This window comes from Rhinopithecus roxellana, chromosome 13 (genome assembly GCF_007565055.1).
Source record: "Rhinopithecus roxellana isolate Shanxi Qingling chromosome 13, ASM756505v1, whole genome shotgun sequence".
In the NCBI taxonomy this organism is placed as follows: domain Eukaryota; kingdom Metazoa; phylum Chordata; class Mammalia; order Primates; family Cercopithecidae; genus Rhinopithecus; species Rhinopithecus roxellana.
This window is the reverse complement of record NC_044561.1, coordinates 71,284,965-71,307,309: the sequence shown is the minus strand read 5'-3', so window position 1 is coordinate 71,307,309 and position 22,345 is coordinate 71,284,965. Positions and strand designations below refer to the sequence as shown.

The 22,345-nt window shown below is 62.3% G+C and overlaps 1 protein-coding gene across 2 annotated transcripts; it reads right to left on the bottom strand.

Moving 5' to 3' along the window:
- Nucleotides 1-2,962: 2,962 nt before the first annotated feature.
- Nucleotides 2,963-21,695, bottom strand: RBBP8NL (RBBP8 N-terminal like). Of its 2 annotated transcripts, XM_030915464.1 has the most exons (14): nucleotides 21,578-21,695; nucleotides 11,811-11,954; nucleotides 10,680-10,722; nucleotides 9,968-10,063; nucleotides 9,507-9,619; nucleotides 8,914-8,986; nucleotides 8,539-8,696; nucleotides 8,329-8,411; nucleotides 7,869-8,035; nucleotides 6,566-7,304; nucleotides 6,127-6,289; nucleotides 5,558-5,628; nucleotides 5,376-5,481; nucleotides 2,963-3,721 (listed from the first exon to the last, which is right to left on the bottom strand). In XM_030915464.1, the coding sequence occupies exons 2-14, from the start codon at nucleotides 11,869-11,871 to the stop codon at nucleotides 3,603-3,605; spliced, it is 1,992 nt and encodes a 663-aa protein (XP_030771324.1). In that variant the 5' UTR covers nucleotides 11,872-11,954; nucleotides 21,578-21,695; the 3' UTR covers nucleotides 2,963-3,602. The 2 variants fall into 2 exon arrangements, with proteins under 2 accessions (XP_030771324.1, XP_030771323.1); XM_030915463.1 differs by having other exon boundaries at nucleotides 5,376-5,628.
- Between the last annotated feature and the right edge of the window lie 650 nt (nucleotides 21,696-22,345).

Below are 22,345 nucleotides of genomic sequence, written 5' to 3'. Positions count from 1 at the left end.
GCCCGCTGCCGCGAAGCGCCCCGCCCCCTGCCCGCGCGCCCGCGCGCCCGCCCCCCATTGGCCGCGCCGCGCCCACATGCAAATATGTCTCCGTCGCGCTCGCCTATTGGTCAGCGATGTGCCGCGCTCGCGGCGCTCCCCTGGGTCCTAGAGACCATCGGGCGCAGCCGCAGGGAGTCGGGAGCTGCGCGCCTCCCCGCCGGTTCGAGTCCCCGTCTTGGGAGCTGCGGCCGCGGGGCTCCGGCCTTCTGTTCCCTTTGCTGTACGGCGGCTTTCGCGGTCAACCTTCATCGAACGCGCATTTTAAGGCAACGGACCCAGGGCGGCGTGGGTGAGGCCCAGCACACTTCCCTGTCCGGAGGTGTGTCTGGGCGGTGCTGCAGCAGGCTCAGGGCGGCCCCTGAGGAGCCCCACCGCTTCCCGGAAGGGCCGGCGTTCCACCTGGCCTCCTTCACTGACAGAAGGCACCGAGGGTCTGAGTGGAGAAGGCACCTGCTTGTGATTGAAGCCCGGGCAGTCCTGCACTTCCTGCAGCAGCAAAGTGATCTTGAGCCTGCCTTGTGCCCAGGACTTTTTCTGTCCCCCGGTGTCCCTGACTTCAGAACCTGCGAGCCGGCGCCGCCAGGATGCTCAGGGCCTGCCTCTGGAGCCTGGGAGCCTGTCTGCGGTCTGGAGGGGAACCCACTGTTTCTTTGTGGAGGGACTCAGGGCCTTGCACCCACCTCTGTGCCACCTGCCTGCCCTGTCCAGCTTTCTTTCGTGGGTTTACTTATCTTTAAAGTGGGACAGTGATTTCAGCCTCAGGGTATTGTCAGGATGAAACTGGCTCAGTGAGGGGATCGGGCTGTGGCTGGAGGCCAGACACATGCAGTGGTCAGCCCGCAAATGCACCGTAGTACCTCCACACCTGCCGGCATGCGCCCAGCCTCTCCTGCGCTGGGTGCTGGGGACTCGGTGGGACCGACAGGCACAGCGCTGGCCCTAGGAGCACCTGGTGTGTGGGGAGGCAGCATGATGGTCAACAAGACAGTGGGTGAGTGGGCAAGACAGGGTCTTCATCACAACCCCTAGCATGGGCCCCTGCCCTTCAGGCCCCTCCCCACCTCCCACCCGCCCTGCTCCCTCCTGTGGGCCTTCACAGGCCACCACTGGGGCTCACGCAGCACGCAGCACCTCCGCTTCCTTTCCCTCTGCCCTTCCAAGTTGGCCTCCAAGGCCTCTGCCAGGCCTAGGGGAAGGTGGGCAGCTGTCCTGTCCGGGAGAATGTGGGGCTGGGTGGCACGGCGGAGGGACGGCTGCGGATTGTGGATCCACAGAGTGGGCTGCTAACTGTATGTGCCTGGGGGATCCCGTGAGCGGGGAGTGAGTGCGACCAACAGTGTAAGGTGCTGAGGCTGGGGCAGGCACACAGTGGGCCCTCCATCCCTGCTGGCTGTCACCAGGAGGAGGGGCCTGACAGCAGAGGGTGGGCCATACACCAGCAGCTTGCAGAGAATCTGGTGTCAGATGAGAACAGAAAGGGGCAAGTGAGGGTGGAGGTCAGGAGGCAGGAGGCAGCTGTCCGCGCTGGCTGCAGCGCCAGGCCCTGGCGATTGGCTGTGTAGTAGGGAGGGCTCCTAGCCAGTTCTTTGCTGGCGCTAAGCTGAACTTTGAGGGACCAGGAAGAATGCTGAGGCAGGAAAGGGGTCTCTTCCTGGGTCTGCTGAACCCCCTTGCTAGGCTCCCACTGCCAGGCTTCTCCCCTCCCCAGGGTGTCGATGGGTGGCCAGAAGCCAACCTGGCCTGCAGGTGGTGTGTAGGGAACACACGGCTTTTGTTTCATGTGATTCTGGAGAAATTAAAGCAACCTTTAACACACCTGGGCTTCCCTCTTGGTAATTCAGTCCCTCTGGCCTCTCAGGCCAACAGGCAGACAAGCCACAGGCTGCAGGTGGGAGGCAGTGCCCCCGAGCCAGGCCCGCACCCCAGTGTGGCCCAGGCTTCACCCAGCCCAGTTGTTGGCCTGTGTCCTGCCATCCCTGTGACGCGTGGTTTTAAACGCCCAGCTCACCTTGGTGCTGTGGCCACAGAGGGTCCTGCTGATGAGTTTCACTCCTGATTTTCCCTGGCCTTTACCCTGAACTCTGAGCAGGTGTCAAGCGCGGTGCTCTGTCTGGATGTCCCTGACTGCAGGCCTGGCCCTCGGGCTGACTTCCTAGTTTCCCCCTTGACCTGACACCCCTCCGTGGCCCCCACCTTTCCTTTCTGCCTGATCCTTGTCCAGTTTTCTAGAGTTGGGGTTTCAGCAAACTTCCCAGAACATTCTAGCTCCTTGCCTACTCGGCACACTCCTGTTCATCCCTCAGAACCCACATTCGGGTTGCAGGTGCCACCTGCCTTGACCTCCCAGGTACACCTGCTCTCCTCCCCGTCCCCCAACACTAGCCATGACTTGGTGCTATTGCTCCTTTGCCCACCACTCCCTGGTGCCCAGCAGAGGTGTCAGTGCCCATTGTCTCTGCCCTGGAAAGGGCAATTCTCAAACTTCACATTTAGGAGAATTATCCCTGGGAGCTTCTTAAAACACAGACTCCAGGCCCACCTCCAAGGTCCTGGTTCAGTGGATCCGGGGTTGGGCCCAGGAATCTGTTTCTTAAGCTCTTCCCACGAAGCTGGGAGGGACTGATACCTGTCCTCCCTGGAGGAGCAGACAGCCCTGAGTGCTCCCGGTGGAGTCCTGGCGAGCTGCCCTGTGGCTACCAGGCCAGGGACTAGTGAGAAAGGGCAGGTGCACACGCCCGCTGCCATTGCCAGGCACTTCCCTGAGGGCCCCCTGGTCCCTTCCTGCTGCGGACTGTGCAGAGGAGCTGGTTTCATTCTGCCCTCCCGCAAGGGGTGACCTCTCAGTCCCTGGCACAGTCACAGGTGTCCTGGGGCCCGGGCGGGTGGAGGCCCAGTTGAACTCGGCCCTGCCAGACACATGCACGATTCTTCAGGTGTTTATTCTTCATCACTCAGGGGACCCCGTCTGCAAGGGTGCTGCTGCCCACCGCCTCCCTCCACCCTCACTGCCAGACATCTGTTTGCCGGGAGCCCACGAGGGGGCGTCCAAGACTGTGCTCGGAGCTTGGTGCGCAGGGGTGGGGGTCGGAGTGGTCTGTTGCCTCCCAGAGCATGGGCACTGCGTGGGAAGGGCTGCAGTGCACAGCAGGGGTGGGGCTGGGCTGGAGCCTGAGTGATCCTGCCTCCAGTCCCCACACCCCCCAGGGAGCAGGTGCTGGGCTGTGGGAGGGGCCACAGAGCATTTCCCAGGTGGGTGGAGACAGGGTGAATCGCCAGCCTGAGACCCCTCTTGGTCCTCCAGCCCTTCTTGAAGTGGGCCAGGATGTGCCCACCACTGGCTGTGCAGGGCTGCCTGCTGGTTGGGTGGTGTGGCCTTTCCAGGCTGTGGTGGGCAGACGGAGGGCCGCCCTGGGCTCGCTGTGGGTTCAGTGCAGACTGGGTAGGTCTCCTCCCAGGGGTTGTGCGGGGTTGCCTGCTGGTTGCATGGTGTGCCCTCTCCAGGCCCTGGTGGGCAGGTGGAGGGCCGCCCCGGGCTTGCTGTGGACCCTGGTGCAGGCTGGCTAGGTCTCCTCCCAGGGGCTGCTGTCGGGGGAGGGACTGTCGTCCTTGGCATCCCTTGGGCTCCCGGGGCCCTCAGTGGCTGTCAGTTTCTTTCTCCCTCTGGATTGCTTTTTGGAGGCTACGGGAAGTGGCTGGAGGTCAGGCTGGAGCTGCGTGCCTTCCTTTGAGGCAACACTGGCTCTCACCTAGGGCCTCCTGGGTCTCCTCTGGGCGTGGGGAGCTGGGTGCTTGGGGAAGTGTACTGGCTACCCTTGTTCCTACAGAAACCAGTGCCCAGAGCAGGGGTAGCCCGATCTGAGGGTGAACCCTGAGAATTGGGTGGAGGGTGGACACTCTCCCCATTGTGTAACCCCGAAGACGGCGCTGACCCCAGTGGCCCCCTTGCTACCTCGGAGGGAGCCAGGCCATAGTGGCTGGCCTGAAACTGGCTGCGGGCCTCAGTGGTCCTGTCCCCGGGCTGGGGCCGCAGGGGAGGGACACCTGGTCCCCGAGACGGTCCGGAGATGGGGATCCTGCTGAGATGCTGGGCTCAGGCCATCTCTGGGGCACAGTGAGCTCAGGCTCTGAGGTAAATGGGTCACGTTTGGATCCTGACCCAGCTCCCAGACCTGTGACCTTGGGCAAGTGACCTCTCCCCTCTCAGCCTCCATTTCTGCACCAGCCAAACAGTGATGATCCCACCTGCTGGGCAGGGTCGTGAGGCTCACAGGCAGCCACAGCTGCACCCCCTCTCCCGGGGTGCCAGGCAGGAGGACACTGGCTTTGGCGCTGAGATGTGCCCATGCTGGGCAGGGACCTGCTCTCACTGACCACCATGTCTGTTTCTCAGGAACCCCTGCCAGTATCCCTGGCCCTGGCTCAGCTAGGAGCACAAGGGGGTGCTGGCTCACAGACTGCACCCCCCGGGCCCATTTCCACCCACTCAGCAGGAAGTGCCTCGAATAAGGGCCGTGCTCATCTCCACTGCCGCTCCGGGCAGACGCAGGCCACGGCTGCCTGCCAGCAACAATGTCACATAGTGGCAGCACCACCCTGCCTGCTGCCTGTGGGCCCTGCCCGGACAAACACCAGGGCCGTATGATTAGGTGTTCAAAGTCTCTCATGGGCTCCTGGACCCCAGCTGGAGCTGCCATTGAGCCCAGAGCAGGAAAGGAAAAGTTGTCCCGATACCCTTGGACCAGGGCCGAGGCTCCTGCTGGCCTTACTGGGAGGAGCTGGGCCCAAGGACACTGCCCTTGGCAAACACTGGAGCCATCCGCAGTTCCCCAGGGGAGCAAATGTGCCCCATGTCCCTTGGAGCTGTGCCCTCTGCGCTGCCCCTATCTGCAGGTGGACAAGAGGCCCTGCTCTTGTCCATCTGCAGGTGGACAAGAGGGATCTGCTCCTCATGTCAGTGGCTTATCCTATGCACCAGGACGCCCTTCCTCCCAGGACGATGGTGGGGACAATGACCATCCCCTGGCTCCTTCTCTCCCTGAAATCTCCTACAATCCCTAATGTCAGCCCCCTTACAGGCGAGGAGACTGGGGCTCAGATTTGGAAGGACCTGACACCAGGCTACACAGTCAGAGGCTACACAGGAAGGATTCACTCTGGCCGCCCCTGCCCTCCTCTGGGGGGTTCATTTGGGGAGGGTTGAGGTTCATTTTTGGCTCCATCATTCTGAGGCTACCATTCTCCAGGCAGCCAGGAGGGGAGGTGGCACTGAGGAGAGGTGAGTGCTGTGGCTACCCTCGCCCTGCCTCTCTGCACCTGCCCCATGCCGGCTGTACCTTTGTCCCCGGGCTCCGAGGCCTGCTTCCTCTTCCGTGGCAGACCCTGCCCGTGATCCTGGGCGCAGATACACCCGGGCCCCTCCCCAGCCATGCTTTGGTCCGCCTGGGGAGAAGGGGGTGTGGTCAGGAGGAGGAGCACCTCCCAGCACGGCCCTGCGGAGTGTGTGGCCTGGACCCACCTCGCCGCCTGGGGTGTCTGTCTCATCCCGTTCCTCGGACTCTGGTCTCAGCACTTCAGCCTTGCTGGGCTCTGAAGGAAGCAGGGTGTAGGATCAGGCCAGGCTGGTGGCCCCGGGAGTCTCCCAAGCCTGCCAGACTAGGATGGGTGGAGACAACTCTGCAGATGGGGAAACTGAGGCACAGAGGGCCAAGTGACCTGCCCCAGGGCACCTGCTGACAGGAGGCAGACTGGGGTTTGGGCTCAGGCCCAGTGTCCCCAGCAGCTGGGGTGCCCGCCCCTGGTTTGGATGCTGTGTGATGGGGACTCACAGCCTGCTTGCAACCCTAATTGCTAAGGTGCTTTTCCCCCTCACTGGGTGTGGTTAGAGAGGCTCCTGCCGGGCCCTTAGCTTCCTCCAGTGTCTGCAGGTGGAAGAGCCAAGCCCTGGAGCCTGGAGTTGCCCCGTCAGGTCGGCAGGGCAGAGCTGGGCCTGGAGACACCTCTTCCCAGTGGTCACTGACCACCACCCTCTCTCCCCATGGGGAAAACACCTCCCAGCTGGACTCTGACCCCAGGTGCTCACTGTACCTGAGTGGCCGTCCAGGTCAGGCAGCTGTGGGTGGGGAGGCAGCTGTGGGTGGGGAGGCAGCTGTGGGTGGGGAGGTGGCAGAGGCCTCCCTGTGTCTTCATCTCCTGTCCTGCCTGGAGAGGACAGGCTGAGCTGGGACCCTGGAAGTGGGCTTGAGGGGTCCTGGGGGGAGGCAAGCAGGTGGCTGGAGTTTATTTGGGAGACTTCCCTGCCCCCAACTTAGCCCTGGATGGCCGGTGGGACGCCTCTTGAGGCTGCAGCTGGTGGGGGGGGCCTGCCTTTCCCTTTCTAGTGTGGATGAGGCAGCCTTGCTTTCTCCCTGGGAACCAACTTGGTGGGCAGAGGGAAGAGAGCAGCCCGAGGTCTGGCTGGAGGCTGGCCCGGGATGGGGGATGTGGAGGCTGAGGACAGGGTCTGAGCTAGGGCCGGGCTCCTTACCACGGGAGTGCGAGCCTCCTCCTGCTCTGGTGCTCTGGTCCCCTTGGTGCCATTGCTGAGTGCCTGGGGACTGCGAGTCAGGGGTCCAGACTTGGTGGGTGGCTCGGGGCTGGGAGTGTGGGCAGTGGCAGGGCTGAGTGACCCATGCTGGCCGGCTGGCTTGGGAGTGTCCTGGCCCCGGCCCCGGCCCCACTCCGAGAGGTCCAGGGGCTTGTCTGGGGCACAGTCCTGTGCTGCTGCAGCCTCCGTCCTCTGGGCGCGGCCCGAGCCTACAGGCTGTGTGTGCCGCCCTCCAGGCAGGCCTGCTGCTGCGGCCAGAGCTGCCCTGGCCCCCTCACTCTCAGGGCCCTCAGAGTCAGAGCCGACTGGTGGGGAGGGTGGCATCTCCCCAGGTGTGGGCTGGCCCCTTGGCCTGACACTGCCTACCCTGGCCCGAGCCCGCAGCTGCTGCTGGGCCAGGAGCAGGTGTAGTGCCCCCTCCAGGCGAAGGTCCTGCATGCCCGCCAGGGCACTGGGCAGCCCCAGCAGTTCTATAGGCTCCTCCCAGGCCTCTGCTTCTCCGGCCTTCAGGTCCTGGAGCCGGGGGTCACGGGGGGCTGCAGCATGGGCCAGGGGGCTGCTGCGGGGGCTCCGAAGGTGCAGGGAGAGGGGGCGGTTTAGGAGGCAGAGCCGGTCCACCTTCGGGGAGTGCTTCAGGGTCTCATGGGTCATGGCAGAGGACCGGGAGGCCCGCAGGAAGCTGTGAAGGAGGAGAAGCCCAGTGACCATGGCTACGTTGAGCTGTGACCGTCCCAGTGAGCTCTGAGATGGGGAGACGACAGGCACCCACTCCACAGGTGAGGAAACGGAGGTCCAGAGAGGTGGAGCAAGCTGCATGGGTCCCATGGCAGGCAGTGGAGGGAGGGGAGGCTCAGCCCCCGGCTCTGGAGGCCATGCTGTGTGGACCCGGCCAGAGGTGGCCTGTGGTCTGGGCTCCAAGGCAGGGCCAGATGCCGAGGCCTCTGTGTCTTCTTGGCGGGGACATCAGTCCCCTGCTCCTCACCTGGAGGGTCCTAGCCACCTGCCCACCCTCCACACCCTACTTGTTCTCACACAATGTCCCCATCCCCTGCCCCCACACCCCACACCTGGCCACTCCAGAGTTGTCCACCTGGGAACTTTGCTCCAGGCTGGGTGCCCAGAAAAAGCCAAGCCAGAGAAGGTCAGGGGCTGTGAGGGATAATCAGAGGGACTGCCCTGGTACCAGGGGTGAGAGAGGAGCTTGTCTGAGGTTGCTCTGGATGGGGGTGGGGCAGGCGGGTACCTGTCCAGAGAGAGGCCGCGCTCATACGCTGGGCTGGGTGGGCTGCTCCTGGCGGGCAGTGGTGGGGGCGTCCCATTGGTGGGGCCACGGTCAGCAGGGCAAGCCTGGGACCCAGGCCGTACCACGGCGATGGTCCCGTGCAGCTGGTTGGAGATGCGCTGGGGGCTCTGTGAGGATGGGTGGGTCAGCCTGGGCAGGGGCATGTGTGGCCTCTGCTGTGGCCTCTGCCGCCTGCCCTGGGCTGCTCCCACTCTGCCCCTGCTCACTGCTGGACCCACCCACTCAGAGCTGCGCCCCCACCCACACCAAATGGAGTGCAGTGGCTCCTGCCTGGGATGAAGGAGGGGCACATTCGGGGTGAGGCACATGAGAGGCTGCCATACTGCAGGTGCAGCTGCCTCCAGCCTCCTGCCTACGCTGGCCCAGCTGTGCATGGTGGGCTCCAGGTCTCTGCACTTACCATGTCTGGGGCCCACGACTCAGGCAGGGTGGCCCCTGGTGAGATTTTGGCCACTGGAGATGCCCTGTGCCCTGCTGGCTTTTCTGTGGGAGGAGAAGCCAGGGGTGAGAGCTTGGGAGGTGCTCAGAGGGGCGGCGGCTCAGCCCCAGGGGGAGGATCCCTGGTCCTGCGGGGGCCCAGCCTCTCAGCCTCACCCGGTCCCCACAGTACCTTCTCCCTGTAGGGCTGCGCCCTGGTGGTCTTCCTCAGCCTCCTCATGGCCTCCTGGTGGCTTCTCTGTGATGGCCTTCCAGCCGCCAGGGGAGGGGAGCAGCAGGGGTGAGGGGGGGTCTGAGGTGCCCTCCTTGGCCAGGGGCTTGGGCCTCTCTCTGGAGGGGAGGGAAAGACAGGGAGGGTGAGGGAGAGTAATATCCCAAGAGATGATCGGAAAAGCCGGGCCCGCTCCTGGGTGACCCCAGGGGACGCAGCAGTCCCGACACTGCCTGAGAGCCCTCCATGGGTGGTTCCCCCAGGGACGTGTGCCGAGTGCTGCTCAGGGGGTGCTGGGGAGTGGGGTGTCTGAGCCTGGGACTCTTTCCCACTCACCCCAGGCCCCGAAGCCGCTTCACCTCCTCCTTCAAGGTCTCGTTCTCTTCCTTCAGTCCGTTCATCTCGTTGGCTGCAAAAGGCACTGATTAGCAAAGCAGGCAGGGGTTGGGGGGGACAGGGGCTGGGGTGGGGTCATCATAGCACCAGGGAAGCCCCTCAGCAGTGCCCCCAGCACGTAGCCCAGGGCCTGGCAGGCAGCAGGCGCGCCGTGGATGCTGCTGCATGCGTGGCTGATTGGATGCCGTTGAATAAGCCTCGCCGGCCTCGAGGGAAGGGGGCTCGCCCTCGGTCATCAGGAGGGCCACGGGGACTCAGGACTGCAGGACCTTCCGCATCACAGGAAAAAGGTCATGCCCTGTGGGGGCAGGGATGCCCCCAGCGCAGGGGCGGGAGGCTGTGTTGAGGGAGGGCCACACCAGCGCCAGCTGGGGGCTGTGTGTGTGTCAGTAGATTGGGTTGTGAGGTTCCCCCAGTGGTGTGGGGCTGATCGCCCTGCCTCCTTTCCCCACACCCCCACATGGACTGAGCAGGCCCTGGGGTCGCCTGGCCCCGTGGGAGAGGACCCCGGCTGTCTGGCAGGTGGGGCTCACTGAGGATGAAGATGTGCTGTAGGTTCTGCAGGTGGGAGCTCTGGAACTCCTGCTGCCGCTTCCTGGCCAGCTCCTGGGTGACCAAGCAGCGGTCGCACAGGCCGGCCCGCAGCCTGCAGGGATGGGGACACAGGAAGTCTGAGGGATGGCATGGAAGCCAGAGGGCCTGAGACCCACCGCCCCACTGCCGGGAAGTGCCCTTGCCCTTCCCAAACTATTCTGTAGAGCCCCAGGCCTCTTCCCACCCCGTGGGCGAGGGGTCCCATGTTTCACTGAGTTTGGGGAGAAATCTTGAAAATGCAGTTTACTTAAGGCTCTGAGATGTCCTGCAGTGGAGAAACCTTCCTGGTTCAGTTTGTCCTGGACTTTCCCAAACTTGTTCTCCGAGGAGCCCTGTCATCTCCCCCTCCCCTGAGCCCACCGGTCCTGGCCAGTGCTGCGAGGTGTCCTCCCAGGCCCACCTGTTTTCCAGCACCCGAAGGTTCTCCTTCAGTGTCTTCTGCTGTTCCCGGAGCTGGTGGTTCTTGGCAAAGAGCTCCTCGATCCTCTGGGCGTCCCTGTGGCGGGAAACAGCTAAGGTGGGGTCCTGTTCCATCCAGGAAGACACACGCTGTCCCCACCATCCAGCCTGGGGGGGCAGTGCCATTTGGTACCTGCAGCCTTGGTCTGGGGCTGGATCCTGCTCAGTGCCCCTCACTGTGGGGACTTGCCCTTGAAGTGGGCCCTGTGGGGGCAACGCCTCACCCGGCAACGCCTAACCCGGTGCCCCCCCAGTCATCTGCCGCCCCTCTGTGACGTCTGTCCTGTCCACGCACCACTTTAGTGCCATGGTGCAGGCAGAGCCACAGCCAGGTCTATAAGCCCGGAACGCAGGGAGCCTGCCTGCCCGCCAGCGTATGACCAGACATGACCCCAGCTCACCATGAACGTACTGTTGATATTCTGATCATGATCCTGGGGTGGGAGACACCCTGAGTAGAGGGCTTGCCCCACCCCTGGGAGGCCAACGCACCTGGGTTCAAGTCCTGCTCACCATGTGACCTTGGATGAGTGACTCCCCCTGCCCCCACACTGAGCCTCAGTTTGCCCTCTGCACCATAGGATGGTGGCAGTGCTGGCACACCGGAGCTTCGTGTGGCCCCTGCGGAGGGGGCCCTGCTTGGCCTGACTCACCGGCACCTCTCTGAGTTCAGTTCCAGAAGCTTGTTCTGCAGGCCTGGGGGAGCGAGCAGAGGGGCAAGTGGGGGGCGGTCAGGCCCAGCTGCTGCTTTCCCTGCAGCCTCCCCACCACGGGGTCTGGGCAGAGCTGCAATGTGGCACTCCCGTCCCCTGCACCCCCTGGGGGAGCCCTGCCAGGTGGGCCCCTGTCTGTGCTTAGGCCCAGGGCTGCCTGAGACTCGGTGGTCTTGGCCCAGTATCTGTCGCTTCCCCTGGGGTCCCTGCCTCTGGCATCTGTCTAGGGGTGTCTGGGGGTGAGCAGGGACCCCGGTGCCACAAGTGACCAGCCACCTGTGAAAGGCAGAGGGACCGGAGGGCCATTGTGTGTGTGTGTGTGTCATAGCTAGTGTTGAAATAAGATGAACTTTTGGGGCAGACCCCACCAGACCTCCTCCTTGTCATATCTTGGGATCTAGCCTGGGCCTGGCTAACCCCTGCAGCCCCACCTCTCTGGGTTGCCTGGGAGACAGCCAGGTCCTTGGACCTGCAGGTGGGCGCGGGTGCTCAGTGGAAAGACCGGGGAAGGTGCTGGCTCTGGGACTGGACTGGGGGTGGTGGGGGGGCTTCGGCCCTGTCCCTGGTGGGGGAAGTGGACAGGGGCAGGGCCTGGGGTGTATCCTAGAAGGAAGAGAAGAGTTGCATCTCAGTGCCTTGACATGTTCTGGATGGGTCCAGAGAGCCATAAGCTCCTGTTTCTGGAAGTGGCTGTCTGCTCTGGTGAGCTCAGCAGGCCGGTCAGGGTGGGCTCTTCTTTCTGCCACATGGCCAGCCCCATGGGAGAACAAAGCATGGGCAGCATGCAGCCTTTGGGTGGCAGGTGGCCATGAGGTGTTGGTGGCAACCCTTGAAAGTGCTCCTCCCCCTCGGGGCCACACTCTGGGAGTGGCTCGAGGACATCCCAGCTTGAGGTCAGCACTTGTGGGGCCCAGGCAGGGCGTCTGTCCACTTTGTCGCTCTGGGCCTTGGGTCCGTCCCCTGACTTGTTGGGAATTGGAGGTGATCGGGGTGCACCCTGGCCTGCCCCGGCCCTTAGGTAAGGGCTGTGGAGACCCCTCCCTAGCCCGGCATCTGTCCCTGGCCCCTCACCCAGGACTTCCTTCTCGTGGATCTCCTTCAGCCTGTTCAGTGACTCCATGAAGCTCTCCATGGCTCCCTGTGGCCCTGGCCCGGGCCCCTCTGCGCAGGGGTTGTGGAGATGTTTGCAGCCTTTACAGCCCCTCTGTGTCCATCCTGAAGAGGAGGAAGAGGGGACAGGGATCTGCTCAGGAAGGGCTTGTGGGCTGTGGAGTCCAGGAGAGGATTGGGACTCCTTGTGTCTATGTGGAGCAGACCCCACGTCATGTTGTAGGGCCACTCATGGGAGGTGGGCTGGAGGCTCCGGAACCCCACAGGCAGGTGCAGAGATAGTACATTGTGTGGCTTCCTCCCACACATATGTGGACGGGGGCCAGAGGGCAGGGTGCTGGCTGCTGTGCGGGAGGGGATGGAGGGGCCAGGGGGCATCTGGGGGTGAGTGCCGGCCCCTCTGAGCCGCCCCGTTCTCCCCAGGTATCCAGCCCATCAGTGCCTGGCCTGTCCCCACATAAGCCCTGCCCCTGGACCTCAATGGAGGGACAGGGAAGCCTGGTGAGAGCTGGATGGTGCCAGTGGCACCTGCCCAGATGTGACGCTGGGAGTCAGACCTCACCAGCAAGAGCCCCACAGACCTGACCATGCCACTGTACACACCCCAGCCCCAACACTACGGTCACAGCGGCTCCTTCCCTTTCACCGGAGCCCTTGTACTCAGTTTCCTTCTGGGATCTCTGCCCCGCTCCAATGCTGTGGCAGCTTCAATCTAGTCACATAGGCACACACACACACATACACACATAGATAGCATGTACACACAACACATATGCACACACATGCAAAAGACAGAGCATGTACACACACAGCACACATGCACCGACAGACATGCACACACACAAAGCATGCATACACACAACACACATGCACACACCTACAGACACACAACACATATGTACACAGACAGAGATGCCCACACACAACACACAGAGATACATAGACATGGGTACATGCTGATGTAAATCTGTGCAGACATAGAGACACGGCTACACACGCAGTTGCAGGTACACAGAAACACACACAGCCACAGCAGCCCCCTCTACCCAGAAGCAGCTCCCACACGCAGAGGCTGGAGGGTTCCAGGAAGGCGTAGGAGCCACTATCTAACCCTTGCATCTCAGTGCCTTGACATGTTCCGGATGCAAGTGTGCGTGTGTGTGTGTGTGTGCCATGTATGTGCACACCCGAATGAGTGTGCATGTGTGTGCCGTGTGTGTGTATGATAGCCAGTGTGCATGTATGTGTACCGTGTCTGTGCACACCCGAACGAGTGTGCATGCTGTGTATGTGCATGCCTGAGCCAGTGTGCATGTGTGTGTGTGCTGTGTATTCACGCCCGAGCCGGTGTGCATGTGTTTTTTGTGTGTATGTGCTGTGTGTTCACGCCCGAGCCGGTGTGCATGTGTTTTTTTTGTGTGTGTGCTGTGTGTTCACGCCCGAGCCGGTGTGCATGTGTTTTTGCCCTGTGTGTGTGTGCTGTGTGTTCACGCCCGAGCCGGTGTGCATGTGTTTTGTGTGTGTGTGTGCTGTGTGTTCACGCCCGAGCCGGTGTGCATGTGTTTTTGCCCTGTGTGTGTGTGCTGTGTGTTCACGCCCGAGCCGGTGTGCATGTGTTTTTTGTGTCTGTGTGTTGTGTGTTCACGCCCGAGCCGGTGTGCATGTGTTTTTGTCCTGTGTGTGTGCTGTGTGTTCACGCCCAAGCCGGTGTGCATGTGTTTTTTGTGTGTGTGTGCTGTGTGTTCACGCCCGAGCCGGTGTACATGTGTTTTTTTTGTGTGTGTGTGTGTGCTGTGTGTTCACGCCCGAGCCGGTGTGCATGTGTTTTTTTTGTGTGTGTGCTGTGTGTTCACACCCGAGCCCGTGTGCATGTGTTTTGTGTGTGTGTGCTCTGTGTGCACGCCCGAGCCGGTGTGCATGTGTTTTTTGTGTGTGTGTGCTGTGTGTTCACGCCCGAGCCGGTGTGCATGTGTTTTGTGTGTGTGTGTGCTGTGTGTTCACACCCGAGCTGGTGTGCATGTGTTTTGTGTGTGTGTGTGCTGTGTGTTCACGCCCGAGCCGGTGTGCATGTGTTTTGTGTGTGTGTGTGCTGTGTGTTCACGCCCGAGCCGGTGTGCATGTGTTTTGTGTGTGTGCTGTGTGTGTGCACGCCCGAGCCGGTGTGCATGTGTTTTGTGTGTGTGTGTGCTGTGTGTGCACGCCCGAGCCGGTGTGCATGTGTTTTGTGTGTGTGTGTGCTGTGTGTCTGCACGCCCGAGCCGGTGTGCATGTGTTTTGTGTGTGTGTGTGCTGTGTGTGTGCACGCCCGAGCCGGTGTGCATGTGTTTTGTGTGTGTGTGTGCTGTGTGTGTGCACGCCCGAGCCGGTGTGCATGTGTTTTGTGTGTGTGTGTGCTGTGTGTTCATGCCTGAGCCGGTGTACGTGTGTTTTGTGTGTGTGTGTGCTGTGTGTGTGCACGCCCGAGCCGGTGTACATGTGTTTTTTTTGTGTGTGTGCTGTGTGTTCACTCCCGAGCCGGTGTGCATGTGTTTTGTGTGTGTGTGTGCTGTGTGTGTGCACGCCCGAGCCGGTGTACATGTGTTTTTTTTGTGTGTGTGCTGTGTGTTCACTCCCGAGCCGGTGTGCATGTGTTTTGTGTGTGTGTGTGTGCTGTGTGTGCACGCCCGAGCCAGTGTGCATGTGTTTTGTGTGTGTGTGTGCTGTGTGTGCACGCCTGAGCCGGTGTGCATGTGTTTTGTGTGTGTGTGCTGTGTGTACGCCCGAGCCGGTGTACATGTGTTTTGTGTGTGTGTGTGTGTGCTGTGTGTTCACGCCCGAGCCAGTGTACATGTGTTTTGTGTGTGTGTGTTGTGTGTGCACGCCCGAGCCGGTGTGCATGTGTTTTGTGTGTGTGTGCTCTGTGTGCATGCCCGAGCTGGTGTACATGTGTTTTGTGTGTGTGTGTGTGCTGCGTGTTCACGCCCGAGCCGGTGTACATGTGTTTTGTGTGTGTGTGCTGTGTGTGCACGCCCGAGCCAGTGTACATGTGTTTTGTGTGTGTGTGTGTGTGCTGTGTGTGCACGCCCGAGGCGGTGTGCATGTGTTTTGTGTGTGTGTGTGCTGTGTGTGCACGCCCGAGTCGGTGTGCATGTGTTTTGTGTGTGTGTGTGCTGTGTGTTCACGCCCGAGCCCGTGTACATGTGTTTTTTTTTTGTGTGTGTGTGTGCGCTGTGTGTTCACGCCCGAGCCGGTGTGCATGTGTTTTGTGTGTGTGTGTGTGTGCTGTGTGTTCATGCCCGAGCCGGTGTGCATGTGTTTTGTGTGTGTGTGTGTGTGCTGTGTGTTCACGCCCGAGCCGGTGTGCATGTGTTTTGTGTGTGTGTGTGCTGTGTGTGTGCACGCCCAACCTACCGTGGGACCACTGGTGCATCACCTGAACAACTGTGTTGGTCTCCTCCCTGCCTGGCCTCCCCCTCAGTCTCCCCTGAACCCCCTACCTCTCCGCATCTCCTCCAGAACCACTCTCCAGGGTGACCATCCCTGGGAAGCTCTGGTCTCTGCTCAGACGCGCACTACTCTGCTCAAAATCCAACTTTGGGCTTGCAGCTGGAGGCCATGCCCAAGGCCTCGCAACGGCCAGCCCAGCCCAAGTGGACCACAGAGGGGAGCGGCCATGGCTGCATCTGGGTTTTCAAAGGTCAGCCTGAAGACGCTCACATGAGGGTCCTCTCCGCAGCAGTACTCTACAGAACCGTCCCAAATGGGACCCCCAAACCCCATCCCATGATGGGTGGAATGGTGGCCACCCAGCCCCATGCCCATCCCAGTGTGGCGGCCACCCGGCCTCATGCCCATCCCAGTGTGGTGGCCACCCGGCCCCATGCCCATCCCAGCGTGGCCAAACCACCTGAGACAGACTTGAGGGTGCATTGCATACAGAAAGAGGCACTTGCCCTGGGACCCTGGAAGTTGGGTGGTGGGTGTCTTTGGGGCTGAGGCTGGGGGTGCCTGTGACTCAGGGTGGCAGGCCTTGGGACCCCAAGAGAAGTCCCGGGGCCTGGGGTGGGGATGGTGACTGGAGCCACTTGGAAGGAGACTCTCCTAATTCCCGCCGAGCCCTTGCACCTGTGGTCAAGCGTGTTAGTGCTGAGCCTGGTGGGGCAGCGAGGGGTGTGGGACAGAGTGTGGCCCCTGTTTGGGGGTGGCCACAGCGTCCCCAGGGGCCCCTGACAGGGCTGGTGGGGCTGCATGGAGGGCGGAGCATCAGGATGCTGGGCTCCAGAGACTCCGTCCACAGACCCGCCTGGGCTTTGGGACCTCCAGCCACCCTCGGAGGGAGTGGGGGTGACAGTTGGTGGCTCTGTGTTGGGGGGTGAGGGATCCTGGGACCAGGAAGACTTGGAGCTTTCCTGGTGGGAGGCTGGGAGGGAGCCAGAGCTCCCTGGGAGGGATGTCTTTGCTGGTGAAGGGGGCCAACAGGACGTTGAGTTCCAGAGGTGGGGATAGCATGTAGCCTACCGGAAGTAGGTCACGTGGCCATCATCAGTGGTTCTGACCCCCGTTTCCTGAACTCCATACACACTGAGACCTTCCCGACAGCCCATGGAATCTTGACCACACCACGAAGACCCCGCTCCAGATGGAAAAACTGAGGCTCAAACAGATCAAACCTCCCGTCTCAGTCACCCAGTGGGAAGTGGGATCTGGGTTGTGCCTGGCTCCTGGGGCTGTGGGTCCTGCGTGCTCTGCCTGTGTGGACTGGGGCATCTTCCCCATGGCTCTGGTGCACCCAGCTGCGCTGGTTTTTCCTGGCCAAGGGGCCCCCGGAAGGAAGCTGTCAGAGCTGGCACCTCCCTAGGCTCAAGCAGCTGAGGAGGGCCAGGAGGGGGCTGAGCTGCAGTTCCTGAAATTCCACCCGGACCCGCCCAACAGTCCGCTCTTCCCTGGCCCCCAGCACCTGCCATGTGGGCTGGGTCAACGCCCATAAAGGAGCTGCCCAAGGGAGCCCAAGGTACCTGTGGGCCTGGGAGAGGTCTGCACAAGAGAGGCGGGCTTCCTTTCTAGTGAAGTCACTGTGGTACAGAGGCCGGGACTGCGCCTCTGCTGTGCTTCCCACTCACAGAATCCTTTCTGTGCCCCAAACCACCTGCAGGCCCCGCCTGGCTGCCACTCTCAAGGCCCCCAAAGGACTGCAGAAAGAGTCCCCATCCCACTGGGCAGGGAACGGCGCAGACACATACCCGGAGGCAGGGCTGGTGGGCGTCTGGCATCGCCGTAGGGTGCACCCTGCTGGGGAGCCTCGTTTCCCAGAGGCCCAGAGTGGGGTGGGCCTGGGCAAGGCCACTGGGCCCGGTGAGTGATAGTGCCTGGGGCTGGGGGGACCTTCCCTCAGGGTGAGCAGGTGACAGAGATGCAAAGTGGCCAGGATCAGTCTCCCAGGCTCCAGCACCTCTGGGACAGCCCCAGTCCCAGCTTCTACCCTCCTAGAGTGCTGGAGAGCTCTGGGGAAGGGATGGGAGATGGAGGGAAGTTGCAAGCCCTGATGCTTTTGGGGAGAAGAAATGAACCGGGATTGTAGAAATTCACCCAGACCTGGCCCACAGCCTTGTGCCAGGGGTGAGCAGGGGAGTCAGTGGGGCTGACTTTTTCTTCCTGAATCAGCCTTCTTAGGGTTTGTTGGGCTTGCCAAGGGCAGCTAGAGGTGCTGGGGCCGGGGAAACTTGGAAGGAGGGTCTCCTCTAGGCCTGGGTGGGGGCTGCAGTGGGACTGTGATGGGGGAGCAAGCCTGCCGGGGTGGGGAGGGGCTGGGCTGAGACTCTTGGGGGGCTTCACAGGGCTGGGGTGAGACAGCTGAGCTCTGGTCCAGGGTAACCCTCAGCCACTCCTCCCACTCCCAGCCCTCCCACTCTGGGAGTCCAGGCTGGAGGGTCTTTGCAGGCGCTGAGCTCCCTGGAAGGAGTGAGGGAAGGGGAGGGCAGGCTAGTGAGCCACTGTCCCACCTGTGGCTCACAGCTGGGCCATGGGAGGGATAGGTGTGAGGGGTGCATGGCTGTCCCTCTCGACACCATCCTCACCCCACCATGCCTTGCCCTCTGCTCCATTTTGCCACTGAGAACACGACCCAGAGGTAGGGTCTTGCCCACAGTCAAAGCTAGTGAGAGCCGGGCTGGGCTTTGGCCAGCCCAGGTCCGCACCTCCGCCTCCTGCGGTGAGGTGCTACTGGTGCCAGCACCTTTGCCTTCCGGGGACTGCTCCTTAAAACCAAGAGGTGACGTGCTGCTCTCACCAGTACGGAACAGAGCCCATCCAATAAACTGGTGCCTCTTATACCCCAGCCAGGACCCAGGAGAGCCCTCCATGGGGAGCCTAAGGCTGGCAGACCACCTTCCACCTCATGTCCTCACCCAGGGAATGGACGTGCACTGTGGGCCCTGCCTGTCCCTCGGGACTCCCACCTCCCTCTGAAGGCCCCCAGAGCCCCCACCTGCCCTCCTAGGGTCTCCACCCACCCTCCCAGGGCCCTTGGAGTGGCCACTCAGAGCGGGCAGAGGTTTGCTGTTGTTAGTCCAGCCTCATGGGTTCTCAGAGCCCCAGCAGAGAGGGTGCACCCCCCCACCACCCGCTGAGCTGGCTGGGGTGGGGCAGGGGTCGCATTCCTGAAGGGTGCTGGCTGGAGAGTCAGTCTGGGCAGAGGGTGAAGGTGTGGGCTTCCCAGTCGACAGCCCTGTGGGGCTCTCGGACCTGTCTCTGCTCTCTATTTGACCTTGGGCAAGTTGCTTTTCCTCTCTGAGCCTGTTTCCTCGCCTGGGGATGAAGGCACCCCACCCCTGTATTGGGCTGCTTAGAAGCTGCTTACAGGTGGAGCCTGTGCGCCCAGGAGCTCCGTAGACGGGGGTGCTCCGTGAGCAGCAGAGGGAGACCCCGAGTTCTCCTGTGCCTCCCTCATGTGGGACCCTAGGTGTCCAGCAGTGCTAACGGCAGGACCCTCTGCGCTTGGTCAAAGTCAAATCCCATTGCCACAAAGGCCTTGGGCAGGAGAACGCAGCCCTCCCCACACGCAGGGTGGAGGTCCGGCTGCTGACAGTGACGACACGCATCCTCGGACGGCTGCTCACTATGGACTCCACTGGGCTCACAGCATCTCTGTGGCTGCGCCCAGGGGAGATGCCACCTGCCTCCCACACACAGGCCAGGGAATCACAGGCCCAGCCGTGGCCCTGGCAGGACCGGGCACTGTCCGGCCAAGTGGCAACACCCACAGTGATGCCTGTTCTTGCCCTGTCCTTTGGGAGGCCGGGGCCCCTGAGCTCCTCTGCTGTCTGAGCAGGTGGCATCCAGGGCATCACTGGGCTCTCCGCCTCTCCCAGGGCACTCAACCAGAGAAGCTGTCTGGGCACCAGTGCTCCAAGGATGTCTGCCAGGCCAGCAGGCCAGCTGCTCTTCACCCCAGCCACTGCCCCCCAGGAGGCCCTTTGGGGCAGGAGTGCAGAGCTGGACACAGGTGCCCTCTGTCTCTGAGGCCTGGGCTGTCTGTGTATCCATCTGACTGACTGCCCACCTATCCAGGAGCAACAGTGATGGGCGCAGCAGTAGCAGTAGCAGTGGCAGTGGTAGTGGCATAGCTGTGGCAGTAGCAGTGGCAGTGGCAGTGGCAGTAGCAGTGGCAGTGGCATAGCCATGGCAGTAGCAGTAGCAGTGGCATAGCCATGGCAGTAGCAATAGCAGTGGCATAGCCATGGCAGTGGCAGTGGCAGTAGCAGTGGCAGTGGCATAGCCATGGCAGTGGCAGTAGCAGTGGCATAGCCGTGGCAGTGGCAGTAGCAGTGGCATAGCCATGGCAGTGGCAGTGGCAGTAGCAGTGGCAGTGGCATAGCCGTGGCAGTGGCAGTGGCATAGCCATGGCAGTGGCAGTGGCAGTCGCAGTGGCAGTGGCATAGCCATGGCAGTAGCAGTAGCAGTGGCATAGCCATGGCAGTAGCAGTAGCAGTGGCATAGCTGTGGCAGTCGCAGTGGCAGTGGCATAGCCGTGGCAGTGGCAGTGGCAGTAGCAGTGACAGTGGCAGTGGCTGCTGTTGATCACATGCTGCTCTGTGCCAAGCACCATGCCCAGGCTTTTTCCCACTTGCATGGGCACTGAAACCATCCTGTAGTTTTGCTGAGGCAGCCAAGCTCAGAGCGGTGCCCTCTGCACCTTGACCCACTTCTCCCCAAGGGATTCCCCTGCCCCCGTCCACCTCCTGGCTGCCCCCGCGGAGCACCCACTGCATTAGCTAGGCTGGGCACACGCATGTGGTCGGGGCCCACCTGGCCTCGGAGGAAGTGCTGATTGTCTCATTCTACAAGTTTGGACACTGAGGCTTGAAGCAGATCAGAGATGAGCAGGTGGAGCAAGATTTGGACTGGACGTGGCCTCAGTCTCCTCCTACCCTCTGCGGTAATGGGCAAAGCCTCTCCCATGGAGACTTCGGCCAGGTCACTTGTCTGGCCGTGCCTCAGTTTCTCTGACTGTAGAACAGATGTTGGTGGTGAGTCCTGACCCGGGCTCATGGGGGCTGTCAGGGCACCTGGTGGGTGCCCCAGGGCCAGATCAGGGACAGGCAGTCAGGGCCAGCCTGGGGGTGGAGCTGCCTCACACTCGCCCATGGAATGGCTACAGCAACCCTCACTTTGTAGATGAAGGAGCTGAGGCTCAGAGGTGTCATCTGTCCACAGTCAACAGCGTGCAAGGACACAGCCAGGACACAGCCAGGGCCTCCTGGTGACTCCCCAGGCCAGTTCAGGGTGGGGGCGGGGGCAAGTCCAGAGAGATGTCTCTGCCAGGGCAGTTTCTGATGTCCTCCAGACACATGGACCCACGACAGACATGTGCACACGCGTGACGCCCACACCCACACGGGTGGACAGCAGCATCCTAACTCGTGGAACACACACTGGTGCACAGTCCAATGAGCAGCCACCTGCGCTGCCACAGCCACCCTCCCCTGCTGTGCACACAGCCGCTGCAGGGGCCCCGGGACAGCTGCACACGCAGGTCGTGTGTGCACGTGCACTCGTGTACCCCACATGCACATGCCCCCCCCCGCCCCCCGTGCACTCGTGTGCACACATGCACAGAGGAGCTAGCCGAGATGTCCCTGCAGCTCAGGTAACAGCAGCCCTGCAACCCGACTCCCTCCCGGAGGTGGAAGTGGGCCGGGCTGCTCTCCTACCCTGCCTGCTCGCTCCCTGAGGCCTGGCCAGTGGGGGAGGGGGTGGAGCAAGGCCCGCCTTTGTGGCTGCTTCCCCACAGACACAGCGGCAGGGAGTCCCCTGCTCAGTGCCCAGCTGCAAACGCTGCACCCCTGCACCACCCTCACCTCTGTGGCTGGGCCCGCTTGTCCTCTTGTGAACCTGGATGGCGGGGCAGGGCAGGCCCAGGGTGGAGGGTGAGGCCACCAGCCTGTCCCTGATGCCCCAAGCCCCTCAGCAGACCAGGGACACTTCCTGGGCCCTGGTGCCAGACTAGGCCTGGCCTCTTTGCACCCAGCTCCTGCCCGGAACGCCCACTGAGCTCTCTCCGTTGCTAGGCCCCTGGACCAGGAGCAGCCTTGTGCCACCCCTTAGGGAAGACATCCAGTCCCACCAACCCCCACGGCTCTCCTCGCAAGAGCCCGAGCTGGGCCTCCAGCCTCCCTGGTGAGTGCCCCAGCCAGGGATCCCAGCCTACCCCGCTGCTTGAGTGGCCTGGCCCTGGGGTCCCGGGTACTCACATGGCTCCTGGCCCTGCCTCGACCTCCCTCGACCTCTGAGCGGAGCCCCCCACGCTCTCCACGGGGAGAGAGAAGTGAGCGGGGTGTGAACCTGCACAGGCAACAAGACAGGATTTTGGCCAAACCCGCTTGACAGGTTTTCGATTCTCCCAGCCAGGAGCAGAAAGGAGGCAGAGACTGCCCCGAGCCGCCAGGCGGGTTCTGCCATCTTGCAGAAAGTGGCCGGACAGGTTGGGTCTGAAGCCACATAGAGATGGGATTGTTTCCTCATAATCACCTCGAGGAGGCTGGGCTGCTGGCAGGAGCCAAGCTGGTTAGCACTGAGAATCCAGTTTGGGACCTGGGACACGAAGGGCCCGGGCGGGGAAGGGTGGAGGGCTTGCAGGGGTGCTCAGGTGGGGGGCTGCAGGCGGGAGTGAGTAAACGTACTGTCTTGCCACCTTGGGACAGGTGGCCTCTGGTGCAGACTGGCCCCTCCTGCTGTTCACAGCTCAGCTTGCTGTGGGCTGACCATAGGCAGGCGACAGTTTCCTTTCTGGCCTCGGTTTCCCTGTCTGTAAACTGGGGATAATAGTCTCAAGATCTGTCCCTGCCAGAGCCCAGCGGACGGAAATCCAGCAGCTGCTATGGGAAGCGACCCGCCCAGCATGCCCCGCCCTGCCTGGGAAAGCAGGCCTTCTGCTTGAGGGGGACTGGGTGCACGCTGGGCCTCTGGTCTGTGCAGTCTGCCCGGGGTCTGTGAGTGCTTGTGAGCGCGCTTCTCCGGTC